The sequence below is a fragment of the Labrus bergylta genome, chromosome 24 (assembly GCF_963930695.1).
Source record: "Labrus bergylta chromosome 24, fLabBer1.1, whole genome shotgun sequence".
Taxonomy (NCBI): domain Eukaryota; kingdom Metazoa; phylum Chordata; class Actinopteri; order Labriformes; family Labridae; genus Labrus; species Labrus bergylta.
In genome coordinates this window covers 768,336-783,487 of record NC_089218.1, presented here as the reverse complement: position 1 = coordinate 783,487, position 15,152 = coordinate 768,336, and the positions used below count along the sequence as shown (strand labels likewise).

The 15,152-nt window shown below is 40.7% G+C and overlaps 1 protein-coding gene across 4 annotated transcripts in view; it reads left to right on the top strand.

The window, feature by feature from the left end:
- Positions 1–15,152, top strand: part of LOC110005463 (neural cell adhesion molecule 2-like) — a 274,694-nt gene that overhangs the window by 250,256 nt on the left and 9,286 nt on the right. Inside the window, exons 16-17 of one of the 4 annotated variants that reach the window (XM_065951921.1) lie at positions 11,646–11,853; positions 12,353–12,392. In XM_065951921.1, the coding sequence (XP_065807993.1) occupies positions 11,646–11,853; positions 12,353–12,392 (248 nt within the window). Of the gene's footprint in view, positions 1–11,645; positions 11,854–12,352; positions 12,449–15,152 lie in introns of all 4 variants that reach the window. The other 3 variants (XM_065951922.1, XM_065951920.1, XM_065951919.1) reach the window with 3 other exon arrangements.

Here is a 15,152-nt window from a genome sequence, read left to right as displayed (position 1 = left end):
CTCACTCAGCCAGCTTGTGATAATGTATTTCTTTTATATGATAGCTAAAGACCTTTTAATAGAAATACTCATCAATGTCTGAGCAGTACACACCAGATTCAACTAGAAAACACAACATGTGCTCAAGGAACCGAGCATGATGCTACTGATTCCTCTTTTAAAAAAGGAATTGAATCTAAAGTTATACATTTTTAACATAATATAACTAAATAAATAAAAATATGTGTTTTCTTTTGCCCTTATTCCTTATTGCACACTTAATTTATTTATTCCTGGTGTTACTAAACTACAAGGAGGAGAGTGGAGAGAGAGAGAGTGAGGAATGACATGCGGGAAAGCAGCCACAGGCTGGATTCGAACCTGGGCCGCCCGCTTGGAAGACTAAAGCCTCCATACATGGGGCGCGCTCTAACCACTGCCCCACCAACGCCCCATTTTAGGTATTTTTTTAGTAAGAAATCTCATCCTGCTTTCTTTTTAGAGTCATACATATCACTCATTGAGAACCTTTGCTTTTTAAAGTGACAACAATGCGGCTCCTGCAGCATGCTGTTCAGCACTAGGAGAGGAGAGGAGGAGAGGAGAGGAGAGGAGGGAAGATCAGAGGAGAGGAGAGGAGGGGAGGGGAGGGGAGGGGAGGGGAGAGGAGAGGAGAGGAGAGTTCACTACACAGTGATTAAAATCAAGACATGACACTGTTGTTGTCAGAAATTAGGTTTTTTGCTTATTTTGGTTCTATTTCCCCTCCATGTTTCTGGGGAGACGCTGCTCTACACGGATTATTCAGATATTTCATTTTTTTTGGGGGGGGGCTTTAAGTAACTCTCCATACTCAAGTTATCTATTAATGATCTGAATCCTGGACTGATTCAGTTCATTTCTATGAAACATATCAAACGCTCAGACATAAATACCTCCAGCACAACTGGACAGACCGACAACCAATCAGATCTTGATTTGTGACGCAGCAGTGGGACGCTGACCTACAAACCTGCTTTACATCGCTTCACCATGGCAACACTGTCACAGATGTCTTCTTTGTTAATGACGCTCTTGTCATTTGTAGGTAACATAAGCATCCTTTCACACTTTATTCAAAAGCAGATTCTGAATGTTCCACATGAGCAGCGGCCCACTTGTTGTGTCTGAAAGTTCACGACGGGGCCGCGCTGCTTTGTACAGTCAGTCAATCTTTGTGCCGAGCCTCTCACTCTGAGTGAACAGATGTGATTGGCAGGGTGAGCAGCGGGTCATCGGGGAAATCTCAACTTAAGGGGGATCAGATGCATTGCAGATTTGTCTGGCTTGATCCGTCTTAGAAAAAAAGTTGAAACCGGGGTCATGTACTGTAATAAACTGCAAGTGGAACATGTGTATAGCTTCAACGTTAAAGTTGAGTTTTGACTACAAAGATGAAGAAGAATACTCTTGAAATAAGTTAGTGACCTGAGGCAGAAACACTTAGAAAAAGAAGAGCACATTTCTCTTAAGTCTTTGTTAAGGATGTCAGTCTATCCTAAGTTAGGAGTAATTTCCCATGGTCCTTCATTCCCTCCATCTCAGCTGTTGAGTGCACTTGAGTTGCATCAGAAGCCCGCCGTCTTCCTCGTTGGAAGTAGACACAAAGGAAAGAGTCATCCCAGTCCCTCAAACTAGGCAGGATTTAATGATTGTTTGATTCCCCGAGGGCCTCCTCAGAAAAACTTTGCCTTCTCTCTCCAAAGTGAGCGCTCGGGGAGAATCCTCGCTCACATCCTCGAATGATTATGTTTATCCTCCCCGCAGATTAGCACCCGCTCCCTTCCCAATCAATGAATGGCCGTCAGGTCATCATTAATCGAGTCACTTCCTTTTGCAGATCAAATCGGGGAACAGTCGATCAGGCCTAATGAGTTTGCATTGTCAGAGTGAGATGAGTATGAATGGCTTCAGGTGGCTCACAGGCCGTTTAGATCTCAAGTCAAACGGCTAATGTGCCCATGCATCAAGGAGTAATCAGAAGACGTCAGCTGAAGGGTTCATAGAGCAGGGAAATAAGAAATAATGATCACTGTGTTTCAGGAATTAACAGAAGTCTCACACGTCAGTGAGTCATTTCAAGAGTTCTTGAGGACATACTTTGGAGATAAGTGCGAGGAGATGCCGTCCAAGGTAGTCACAGTGTGAGAAGAAGAGAAACAAATCCTCTCTTTGAAATAACCAGGTTTACTCCCACACACACACACACACACACACTGAGTTTATTAGGAACATTTGTCCAGCAGTATGTTGGACCTTCTTTGTTTGGGCACTAGATACTGGACAGATTAAATGTGATGTAGTCCTGGGGCGCTGGTGGCTCAGTGGTTAGTGCGCCCGCCCCATGTATGGAAGCTGTAGTCCTACAAGCAGACTGTGGCTCCTTCCCCACATGTCATTCCTCTCTCTCTCTCTCTCTCTCTCTCTCTTTCCCTGATTTCTGACTCTATCCACTGTCCTTACCCAAAAATAAATCTTAAAAAAGAAAAATGTGATGTAGTAGTTAAACCCTGAGACCTCACAGACCCGGGCTGATCAAAACTGATCAAACCTTAATGACTTAGGACAGCTAAAGCTAACTGGCTCCTAATATATGATCGTCAACATCAAAAGTCCAATAACATAAAATATGAGAACAAGAATGCAAAACTATCAGTGACCAGGAAACACTCGCTAAGACTGACCCACCTTTCAAAAATAACTGCAGTGAGAGTCTTCAATACTCTTTGTTGAAGCTCCCCTGAGGAACGTTCAGCTTCTGTTTATTTCTTTGAACATTTTTTATTCAGCTTTACACATTTATATTTACACATCTCAGCTGGTGAAACATGGTAATCATTTTACAAGAATTATTTACAGTTTGGCAAACATATAAAAAAATAAATAAAAAATAAATAAAACACATGGCAACATCTTCATCTGAGGAGACTCTTGACAAGTAGAGGGAAAAAATTGCTTCTTAAAAGCATTGCTTCAAACACACAAGCAATTGTTAACCTTTCACATACATCTCTATCAATATATCTACTGACACGTCCAAAATAAACCAAAAGAAATATACATAATGTTTTCTTAGCTTCTGTTTATTTCTGAAGCTCTTGTGGACAAAGCATCACCATCTTTTCTCTTTGCTGACCTTGTTGTGTACAGTACAGGTGTTAGTGCTTTTTAACTGAAGTTCTCCTGCTGCAGCCTTTTAAGAGCCAAATGTATCAGATGGAAAAGTGTAAAAAGAAAAAGGACTGGTTTAAATCTCTCCTCCTGACACTACTTCAGAAATTTAAAAGAACTGTAGAAATAATCTTGTTTCTTTAGTGAAACCCTACCCTATGCCTCTTCCTGCATTTTATCCCATCTCTCCCCTTATCCCTTTTCAACCCCGGTGCAGTCTAGGCCTCTGAAGGCTGTTTCATCATGAGCCGGGGATCCAGCCGAAGATTTCTGCCTTTTAATAAGACAGTTTTTTCTTACCACTGTAACTTTTGCTGCTTTGCTAAAGTGCTCATGATGGATAGGCCGGATCTTTGTGACATAACAATAAGTAAGGTCTTTTACCTGCTTTTTATAACATAACAATGAGTAAGGTCTTTTACCTGCTTTATGTATCATAACAATGAGTAAGGTCTTTTACCTGCTTTTTGTAACATAACAATGAGTAAGGTCTTTTACCTGCTTTTTATAACATAACAATGAGTAAGGTCTTTTACCTGCTTTATGTATCATAACAATGAGTAAGGTCTTTTACCTGCTTTATGTAACATAACAATGAGTAAGGTCTTTTACCTGCTTTTTGTATCATAACAATGAGTAAGATCTTTTACCTGCTTTATGTATCATAACAATGAGTAAGGTCTTTTACCTGCTTTATGTATCATAACAATGAGTAAGGTCTTTTACCTGCTTTATGTAACATAACAATGAGTAAGGTCTTTTACCTGCTTTTTGTATCATAACAATGAGTAAGGTCTTTTACCTGCTTTTTGTATCATAACAATGAGTAAGGTCTTTTACCTGCTTTTTGTATCATAACAATGAGTAAGGTCTTTTACCTGCTTTTTGTATCATAACAATGAGTAAGGTCTTTTACCTGCTTTATGTAACATAACAATGAGTAAGGTCTTTTACCTGCTTTATGTAACATAACAATGAGTAAGGTCTTTTACCTGCTTTATGTAACATAACAATGAGTAAGGTCTTTTACCTGCTTTATGTATCATAACAATGAGTAAGGTCTTTTACCTGCTTTATGTATCATAACAATGAGTAAGGTCTTTTACCTGCTTTATGTAACATAACAATGAGTAAGGTCTTTTACCTGCTTTTTGTATCATAACAATGAGTAAGGTCTTTTACCTGCTTTTTGTAACATAACAATGAGTAAGGTCTTTTACCTGCTTTATGTAACATAACAATGAGTAAGGTCTTTTACCTGCTTTTTGTATCATAACAATGAGTAAGGTCTTTTACCTGCTTTCTGTAACATAACAATGAGTAAGGTCTTTTACCTGCTTTTTGTATCATAACAATGAGTAAGGTCTTTTACCTGCTTTATGTATCATAACAATGAGTAAGGTCTTTTACCTGCTTTTTGTATCATAACAATGAGTAAGGTCTTTTACCTGCTTTATGTATCATAACAATGAGTAAGGTCTTTTACCTGCTTTATGTAACATAACAATGAGTAAGGTCTTTTACCTGCTTTATGTATCATAACAATGAGTAAGGTCTTTTACCTGCTTTTTGTATCATAACAATGAGTAAGGTCTTTTACCTGCTTTTTGTAACATAACAATGAGTAAGGTATTTTACCTGCTTTCTGTATCATAACAATGAGTAAGGTCTTTTACCTGCTTTATGTAACATATCAATGAGTAAGGTCTTTTACCTGCTTTATGTATCATAACAATGAGTAAGGTCTTTTACCTGCTTTTTGTATCATAACAATGAGTAAGGTCTTTTACCTGCTTTTTGTATCATAACAATGAGTAAGGTATTTTACCTGCTTTCTGTATCATAACAATGAGTAAGGTCTTTTACCTGCTTTATGTATCATAACAATGAGTAAGGTCTTTTACCTGCTTTTTGTATCATAACAATGAGTAAGGTCTTTTACCTGCTTTTTGTAACATAACAATGAGTAAGGTATTTTACCTGCTTTCTGTATCATAACAATGAGTAAGGTCTTTTACCTGCTTTATATAACATATCAATGAGTAAGGTCTTTTACCTGCTTTTTGTAAAGTGTCTCGAGATAACACTTGTCATGAGTTGACGCTATACAAATAAAAATTGATTGATTGATTGATAGTGGGTCACAGAATCATCAGTATTCAAATCAGTCTGTTTAATAAGCAGTGAAAAAACTCCTCACAGGAGACTGTTTAGCATATGTCATTTAACATTGATTGATATTTTAAATTTTCTTAAACTGACCTGATTTCTTTTTATTCCCTCGATATCAGGAAACAGACTCAACACACTAATAATAAACGATGAGCAGCCCTCAGTATTTAACATCCACTGATAGAAACTTTATTTATTTTTAAACACACATTTCTTCTTTGACAGGAATGTCTCAAACAGAAGTCAAAGTCGTCCACAGCGTGAGCCGCGCCCCCTCACTGCCTCGTAATATCCGACACAAAGTCAGTCTTCTGTTTTATTGTCTGCAGTCCGGAACAGAGGCAAAGACTGTGCCAAACACAACCCTGCTCTGACTGTCTCTGGATGTTTCTGCTTGATTGACCTCCAGCAGGAGCATGAAATGGAGAATGATTTAACACATACAGGAAGGCCAAAGAGTCCAAATAGCATCAGAGAGGACACACTACAAACAGGAAGTGGAAACATTCTGGATGTTTCTGAATCTGTGGTTCATGGGGACATGTTTTTGACAATCCTTATCCTTTCATTAGGACACAAATATCTTGTTTTTTATTTCAAATAATTAATTTAAACTTTTCTTAAAAAGATGAAGACGCTGCCCTTCTTGACCAGGATGATGATCCTTACAAAATTCAACATATCCCTACACTAAATAAATAAATCTGAGATGTGCACACGAGACAGTTAGAGGACTGAAGCACATATATGGTATGTGAAGATTTTTTTTCTCCTAATATTAACCATTAAAGGGATAATCTACAGGCATGTTTGGGTATAACTGTATGAATATGAGTTTATTCTAGCACCATAGTGTAGTACATACATTTTATCATTACCTTATATCTAATACCTGTGCAGTTAAACCAATAGTGACAACATGACTGAATAAAATCTGTTTATTTTAGTCTCGAGAAGGTGAAGAAAATGCCCATTGTTGAGGATGATGGTGTTTAAATCCAATGTGCAGCTTTGTCCCTTATATCCCTGCAGATACTTTATCACTCTGACCCGTGGGCGATTACAGGAAGCTGCTTTTCACAGCTACACTTCCTGTTACATCAGCTGGTGACCCAGCCACTAAATTGACCTCATTATTTCAAATCACTCTGAGATTATAAATCAGCTGGAGCTACCGCGATACTCTTAAAAACAAAACTTTAGATGATATTGACCGTGTCTTAATAATATAATTCATGAACAACATGTGGATAATCTTCTCTTTGAGTTGTGTCGTTTCGTTCCTTCATCACAGTGTTCCACTTCGCTGTTTGAAGACACCTTGGCTGCTAACTTGAGAACAGTTTGACTCGTGGCCTCGTACTTGTTTGGCTGCGTTTCATCTCTGTCTATTAAATTCAAAGTTAAGCTGCTTGTCATGCCTTAATTCCTTCCACAGAGATCTGAGCAGCTTCTTGTTTTCTGGCTCACAGAACAAAAAAAGAAAAAAAACCATCTCCAGCTGAAGGTAGATAAAACTTTATTGGAGGGTTTTTTAAATGGCTTTCTTCTCACTGTGTACAGTCTTCTGTGTGCAAAGTCAGGAGACACCGGAGACGCAGCCTTGATCCTGCTACTTAGAAAACAAAAGTATATTTTCATTTAAAGAAACGCAGTATGAGCAGCTTTACAACCCGATGCTGAACTGTGTTAGTCTGACTGTAAGAAGACAAGGAGACACACAAGAGATGCTTTTCGTTTGTTTTTCATCCCTGGATTTAAAAATGTACAAAAAATAAGATTAGACATATTTAAAAACGTCATTCAAAATCCCTTTTGACGTCTTCTGAAAACGCTCAAAACTCCAAAGCAAGCCGTTACACTAAACCTGTCGCATGCTCAGCAAGGAGGTGAAGTAACAACCTGATTTTATTTGTATAGTTATATAGAATAGAATAGAATAGAATAGAATTACTTTATTGATCCCAAACTGGGAAATTGTGGCGTTACAGCAGCAGGTTATCTAACACACAATATGATTAAAAAACAAAATATTAACAAATCTAAACACAATATAATATTAAATACAAAGTAAATAAACACTAAAAATATCAAAACTAAGAATGAGAATATATACAACCAGGATTTAACTTAACATTACTAGTCTTAAATAGAAAGATTAAATGTAAATGTGCAGAAACAGAGCAGTAAATGGACAGTGTTGACATAAGTTAAAGTGTAGACATGTTATCAGCAGAAACTATTCAATATAAAGGAGAGTAGACAGATGAAGTGAACATGAGTGCAGGGATCATTTGTAAATGTAACATGTGCAGAACAGATGACAGTATGGAGAGACAGATCTGATCATGATGACAGTTCTCTGCTCACATGAGGTGAGCTGTTGTACAGAGTACATGTCTATGTGTCTTTGAGCAGCACTATTTCCCATCAGCCCTGGAGCAACAACTCAAGAGGAGAATCCATGAGCTGGTCGAGGTGTTACAGAAAGTTTGTCAGTAATAAATGCCGCTCTGAAACCGTCTTAAGATGCATGAAAACGCTGCAGAGAAGACTCAAGAGGGGAGCGTAGTAAAACTTTTCTAACATGAACAAAACATGAATCAAATATAGAGCGTGTCTGCAGGAGTTTTGTTTTTTTCATGCAGACTGAAAAGCATCAGATGAGATTGAAAGCCTGACCTGAAGAGTGTGCTAACATTCCTCAAAACACCAAGAAAAAATGTACAATTTTCATCCTCGGCTATTTTTAGAAAAGTAAAAAAAAACATGAAGAGTATGACAGAAAAGCAGTGTTGTGTGAAATGTCCTTCAGGTAGCATTGCACCTGTTGTGTGCTGTAGTATCTCAGTACCTCTGGGACTCTGATCTGCTCCTCTTCTGAAGACGCAGATTTTCTAAATTTGGGATTGAATCAAATAAATGACGAGAAAGAAGTAAACAAGCGTGTAATGTTCAAACTCCAACCTCAAACTGTCAAGCCGCCGCTAAGCACTTTGGAGACTTCCTGCTTATCGGATGAAAGTCTGATGTTCATGGATTTCACTTTTCAGGCTGAAGAGTTTCTGCTGGAAACCTCCCAAAAAGTGACACTTACATGAAATGCTGTTTTTTTTTTTGTGGAAATAGTCAGTGGGCCGTGCGTTAATGCAGAAGTTAGCTCTTTAACATTTTCAAATTCAGTCAGAAGAGCAAAAAATGATCATTCTGCTTTAAATGATTACATGTGAGTGATGATTTTCAGTGTAAAACATGTCAAAAATATAAATATTGATATGAAAGCTGGAGGGCACTCCAGCCCTTAACAAACAGATTAGTATTCCCTCTGTCTTCTGGAGGATGTGGATGCTTCAGGGGAGCTGGAGAAGTGTTGTTTACCGCCTCGGAATCCGCCGCTTCAGCAGCCAAATTAACTCAGATGAACTTTGAGAAGGTGAGACACAAAACAGTAGCCTGTGGCGCTGAGGAAATATTGATCCAGTCTCTCCATGTTTCAAATCCCGACGACACAAAGTGTTTTAATTGGAATTCCTCTTCTTTTTTTTTTTTTGCCAAGAGGTTCTTTCTGTGTCTGTGTCTTTCTGTGCTTTGATTCGCTGCCAGTCTCCTCGTCTGCAGCCTCCACTCCAAGTTGAGAACAAAGTCACCGACATGAGAGTCATTTAAGTCGTGACACGCAGCGACGACTTCCAGTGTGGAGTGTTTGGAAGACTTTTTGTTGTTGTTGTTTTGGCTCGACGCTCACTGGATTTGAAGTGAGACGGGGAGTTTGAGGTTAAAGTGTCGACTCTTCAGCTTTAACTGGAGGAGGGTTTCAGCCATGGTGCTGATCTGAAGGCGGGATGGAATACCTCCTGCAGAAAGAGGAGGGGGCTTCTGCAGAGCTCAACCTGGACAACTGATGGTCTCATTTTTACCAAGTGAACTTAATATGTTAAACAACAATTAGCTATTTGTTGCTCTTTTTGCACTTGAATTGCACATTTGCACTTTAAGAACTTGAATTTCCATTCTGGTCCGAGCTCCTGACTGATTTTATTGCACTGTTTTTATTTGGTTTTATATTTTGCTGTGTTGTCTGATTTGTTTCGGTGTGCTCCTGTTGCAATGCAAATGTCCCCTTGTGGGACAATTAAAACTCTGAATCTGAATCTGATGAGCTGATTTGGAGGTTGTGTTTTAAAGACTGTTTACAGTCACTGTACTGTAACAGGGTTTCTGCAGCTGATCCATACGAGGTCTCTTCACCTCCACTGAACTGATTTGACCTTTTTCGTTTCAACTTGTCTTTGGCAACTTTATGGAAATGCATTTCTTGATGCACTGAGGCATCCCTTTAACCTGTTCAAGGATCAATAAGTAGGACTGTGGGTTGCTGTCTGTGAAGAACACACTACAAGATTAGCCCCTCTTCTTCTTTCCCTTCATGCTTCATGTGGACGATACGACCTCACCTGCTCGTCCTTCATTCCAGCATTCACCTCCCAGTGTTTTTACTTTTCCATGCACAATGTGTCTTTCTTCCGGTGCCTTAGCTTTACAGACTTTTCATTATTGTAAGCTCCTGATCTAGTTTCTAACATGCCTGTAATATGTGGATTCTGCCTCAGTGACCTCCTGAGTGTTGCTCAGTTGTCTCCTGTTGACAGAGATACTTTACTGATGTGTTTTGTATGCACTCTTGCTTCAGAATGAGAAGTGATGCAGACACTTTTTGAATCCTGCAGCTCTTTAGCTGTTTAGAATTTAGTGCGGACTGAGTTCCATCCAGACGCACGCTGTAAACGCATTTTAAAATCCAGCCTTTCTGTCAGGTATGTAGGTGGGAATGTGAAACCTGCGATCGGAGGCTGGTAACTTCTGCATTCAGCGCTCAATGACTTCATGTTTTGAAGAGAGAGGAGACAGTGAAGGCTCTGGCAGTGCGCCCTCACAACTCCCAAGAGGCTCCGTTTCTCTTTCTTTTTTTCAAACTTGGAGGTGCCAGACTTCCCCACTCGGCTGCCCTCTTAGTGCTTACACCTTCATATTAATGCCTGATCCCTGGTTTTAACTCACAGGCTACTGAACACCAATATGAGAGCATCCTTAAGTAGGAAAGTTCACTCGCTCTCACTCCCCCCCTTGCTGATTACTCCTGGCAAGGTGTGACCTCCAGCTGTCAGCAGTGATCCCCCACTGGATCTTCAGTTTGCTCAACGCCCCCCCAGGTTCACTTAAGGGCACAGCTCTGTTCAGCCGGGCCCTCTGGGAGCGTCTCTTTGCTGCACTGCCTTCATTTTCTCATTGCTTACATTGAAAGCGGGTACCGGCTGTTTGTTCCTGACCGGGCCGATGTGTTTTCAGAGCACAGGAACTATTTCCACTCTTACAGGCAAATTCCTACTTTGCTGCCCACGTGGACCCACTTTGCGCTGGGAGCTATGAAATAAGAGGCACCCAGCGGACACAGAGGCTGCAGCAGCTTTATGCTAATCCTGATGTTTGTTTCTTTGAGCTGCAGAGTGGTACACCATCGCTGGAAAGAGTGCACAAACTTCAGCACCTGTGCACCTGGAGATGTTGACACCTGGCACATGATAGAGGAGGTAGATGTGTTGCCTGAGGGCAGAAGAAGAGGAAGACAAATTGTGTTTTGTTCTGGAGTTACACACCTGTAAAACACTCTTCAGGTTTGTTGAAAGATTGCTGCATTTCCCTAAACAGAGAAGAAGTTTCAACTCTTTCTCGTATTATAAATGAATCACACAGATAAGCCGTCTCTACCTGTGCTCTACATCTCCCTTTTTCCCCCCATTTCTTTACTTCTTTAAAACTTTTCCTTAGAACGTTAGCACAGCTGAGATTGATTTGTTTTTGGAGGTGATTTGGTGGAATCACGTTAATAATCAAGATCCTCCGCTGAGGATTGCGTCGAGTCGAGACGTAGTGGATTAGGACTTATCTACGTGTTGGAAGCTCTCCAGCTGGCTGCGGAGGAATTCTTTGACCTTGGAGGGCGTTTGAAAGTAACCAAAGGAAAAGTTTTGTAGGGTGAAATTGCTCTTTGGCTCTACTTTTCTGGTATCACGCTTACAGCACTGTTACACCCCGTGTGCATGGGCGTGGGAGGAGGAGCGTGACCTCAGGCCTCGCATCAGCAGGCGCCCAACCTGAGGAAACCTGCTCCTGTGTTTCTGCTCTACACCTGACCTTGACCTATTACTCTGAGAAACCAAACATTGCTAACAGTGTTTCCTCCTGTGTGTGTGTTCTGTGTCTGTGTGTGTGTTTCACTGCCTTAGCAGAATCCCTGTTCAGCGGCCTGGGGCTGGGCGCGGTGGTCGGCCTCGGCCTGGGAGCGCTGCTGCTGCTGCTCGTGCTGGTGGATGTCAGCTGCTTCTTCCTGCGTCACTGTGGCCTGCTGATGTGCATCACGCGCACAATCTGCAGCAAGAAAACAGCCACCAGCGGCAAGGGCAAAGAAATGGAAGAGGGCAAGGCCGCCTACCTGTGAGTTTCTCCTTTTGTTTTTTTTTTTATTGTTTATTCCAGGAACTTTAACTCCTTCAATGAAATGTTTTGATTTCTATGGTAACAGTGGGGAATGTATCTGTGTTTGTCGGTCACCGGGTCATTCATGCTTGCAGAGGGAGCATCTGCTGTGGGTGTATCTTGATGCTTGTGGGTTACACCGGGTCACTCTAGAAACTGCTGTTTTTTTTTCTTGCTATTTAGTTGTTTTCTTCTTCTTTTTTTTTTACCAAAAATGAGCTCAAAGATTTAAGTAGATGAATCTTTACAAAGATCTCAGCAAACTCTCAGAAAATGAAAATATAATGTGTAAAGAAGTTCTCGTCTTTTATTGAATCAAGGATGAAGAAGTGTCACAAATTGTCCATTTTTCTTTGTGCTCAAAAGTGTCACCTTTTTCTGAATAGAGCAGACTCCTTTTAACAAAATTGACTGTGAATGAGAAAAGAATAAGAAAGGAGGCTTCTTTTTACTGTAGGTACACCTACAACAGCCGCCCAACCACCCTTTCAGCCACAGTATGTCTTTGATTATGTCTTCTTCACTAACATCAGTGCGTTTCATACTATGTGCTGTGAGTTCACCTTTGAAGTATCCTATTTGCATGCATATTGTGTACGTGTGTGTGTTCCTGTTGTGCATGTGTGAAGTCTTAACTTTGTGTTTGTGCTTTGTGTTTAGATATTTTATGCATGCAAATAAGTCGTTATTGACATTTAGCTGCATGGATGTTTTGTATGAGCAAACACAAACTTTTTGTATCTTCTTATCCTGCATGCAGTTGGAAAAAAAAAAGAAAATCACCCCTGTGAAATTCATACTGCAATTGATTTTCAGATATATCCCCGGCCCTATTTCATTCTAGCAAAAACAAGTTTTGCGAGTTAGCACCTGCAGAGTGTGATTCAGAGGCCGCAGCAGTGCCACTTTGGTGAAATCTGTCGGTGTGCCTGCCATGTGTCTGCGATGCAAAGAGAGGGCACAGAGACAGAAGAAGAAGAGGTGGAGGTGGAGAGGGGGGAGGGGTTTGACTTCTGCTGAGTCACTAAGCTCACAGTGCTGGAGGGGCTGAGTGACGAGACAGCATGCAGAATGTTTCCCCGGCTTTATGTGGGAGCAGCCTCTGTAGCAGCAGCTCGCACGGCGTTTACAGGCCGTGTGAAGCCGTGTGTCACCGCTGCACCTTCTCTACGGCTTTATCAGGATGTAGTTCAGACGCATCAGAGCAGAGTCACAGACGTGCAGGGTGAAGCTGCAGGATGTCAGGATCTGTTTAATCATTCATAATTATACATTTTTATCAACAGCACATTTCCTCCTGAAGTAAAAGAACAACAACACGACCTAAAGGTGTCGTCAGTGTAGCATCCAGACGAGGACTGTTTGAACAAGACCTTAAGTTTACTTTGTTAAAGGGACGAGCAGAAATGTTTCATCTCAGCCTCGTAAGGTTAAGAGTTGTTGTTTTTGTTTGTTTTTGTTCCGTACCTGTCAAAACAAACAAAACAAAACAATTCACACTTTCTCTCATGTACGGAAAGGAGCAGGGAGAAGAATAAATCTTGTTTTACCCCCCATGAATGATTATCATGCCAACATAAAACAAATCTGACAATTCAGTCTTCACTTCCTCAGAAATAAGAAGTAAAACACACTAAAACTGCCTCTTTCATACCGTCTCATAACTTTGATCTTTTACATTTTCTTAAACTGAACTATCTGAACACAACCCTTCAAATCATTATTTAAAGAATTCCACAATTTAATTCCAACGACAGAAAAGCATTTCTGTTTTAAAGTTGTCCTCGCAAACTGATGCTTACAATAAAATGTTCTTCTATGCTCTTCATTTTCTGAGCTAAAAACAAACATCTTGTTGTTGTTGTTGTCTTTTCTAAACTAGAGTTGTCAAATAAAGAAAAAAACACAACAATGCTGCAGAAGCCATGGCATCAAACACACAGCATGCATTACCCAATATGCAACTCAAAATCTCCACCTCAGCTCCCTGTTGAGCGTGCTCAGTGTCTCTTCTAAATAAGGAGTTAAAAGAACCTTTGTAAAAAAAAGAAAAGGTTATGGTTCAGTGGATATCTACTTTAAGTCAGGTGTCCTTAAACTTTGATGAGAACAATGTGATCACAGCAAACTATCAAGATGAGACCAAAGTTCTGCCATGATGAAATGATCCTTCAGCCATTTGATCTGAGGCAGTTCAAACCCAGGAGAAGTCATCAGTGTGTGTGTGTGTGTGTGTGGTTAGAGGATAGTACTTGTTTTGATGTAAAAGTCAGTAAACTTTCACCTCTTCTGGCTTTTTAACAGAAAATGAAATCAAACGTTCTCCGCAGTTAGTGAAGAATATTCTCTCTTAGATTTCTGAAGTTGCTTTAAGGATGCCAGAAAACAATAAAAACACAAGAAAAGAAACAAGTTGTGCCAAAGCTGAATGTTAAGTGCTGCAGTAGTCATGAGTCATACCAGTGAAGAGAACGCTCGAGTGACTACAAAGCTCAGACACTCCCACTGAGCTGCAGGACGTCGATAGAGCGAGTCTGGAGTCACTGAGGGGGAATAAGTTGTAAAGACAAGCAAATCCTGCGCAGCAATATCAATGCTATCGATAAGAGTGCACACGGTGATGAGTAGCACGAGGTGAAGCTTAAATTAGGAGGCTGATAAGTGGGATGGATCAGAGAGGGCCGTTCAGGTTGTCTCTGACCGTCTCCTCACCTCCCTCAGCGGTGCGGTTTTATCCCAGAGCCGGAGCAGTGGAGCAGGATGCGAGGGCGTCTGTCTGTTATGAATCAGCAGACTTGGTGCCAGGATCAGACCGAGGGGGCGAGCTGGAGCCTCGGCGTGGCCTCTGGAAAGGTTAAAAGACTTGTAGGTGTTTGCGGCGCCCTCGTTGACTTCAGAAGTTAATCCTCACTTCCAGTTCAGGAGAGTTCAGTGTAATCTTGACTTTTGCTGTTAAACCAGAGGACCCGGTGGACATGTTGGAAAAAAGTCAGGAACAACTTCATTCTGGACGAGCTGCATGATAAACAGATTTGACATCTTAAATGTTCAAGTGATGAAAACTGAAGATTCTGCATATTTCTCTTACTTTCTAGTCTTCACAAGTGTTGCAACCTTTGCAGCATCATCTGTCTTTGTTTACTTAATGCTCCAGTCCCCTCCTGTCAGTCACAGATCAGGGAATAGATTTGCTCCCCCCTCGTTCGCCTCCCAGCAGGAACACGAGGTACAGCACCAAACAGAAGTTCAGACTGCAC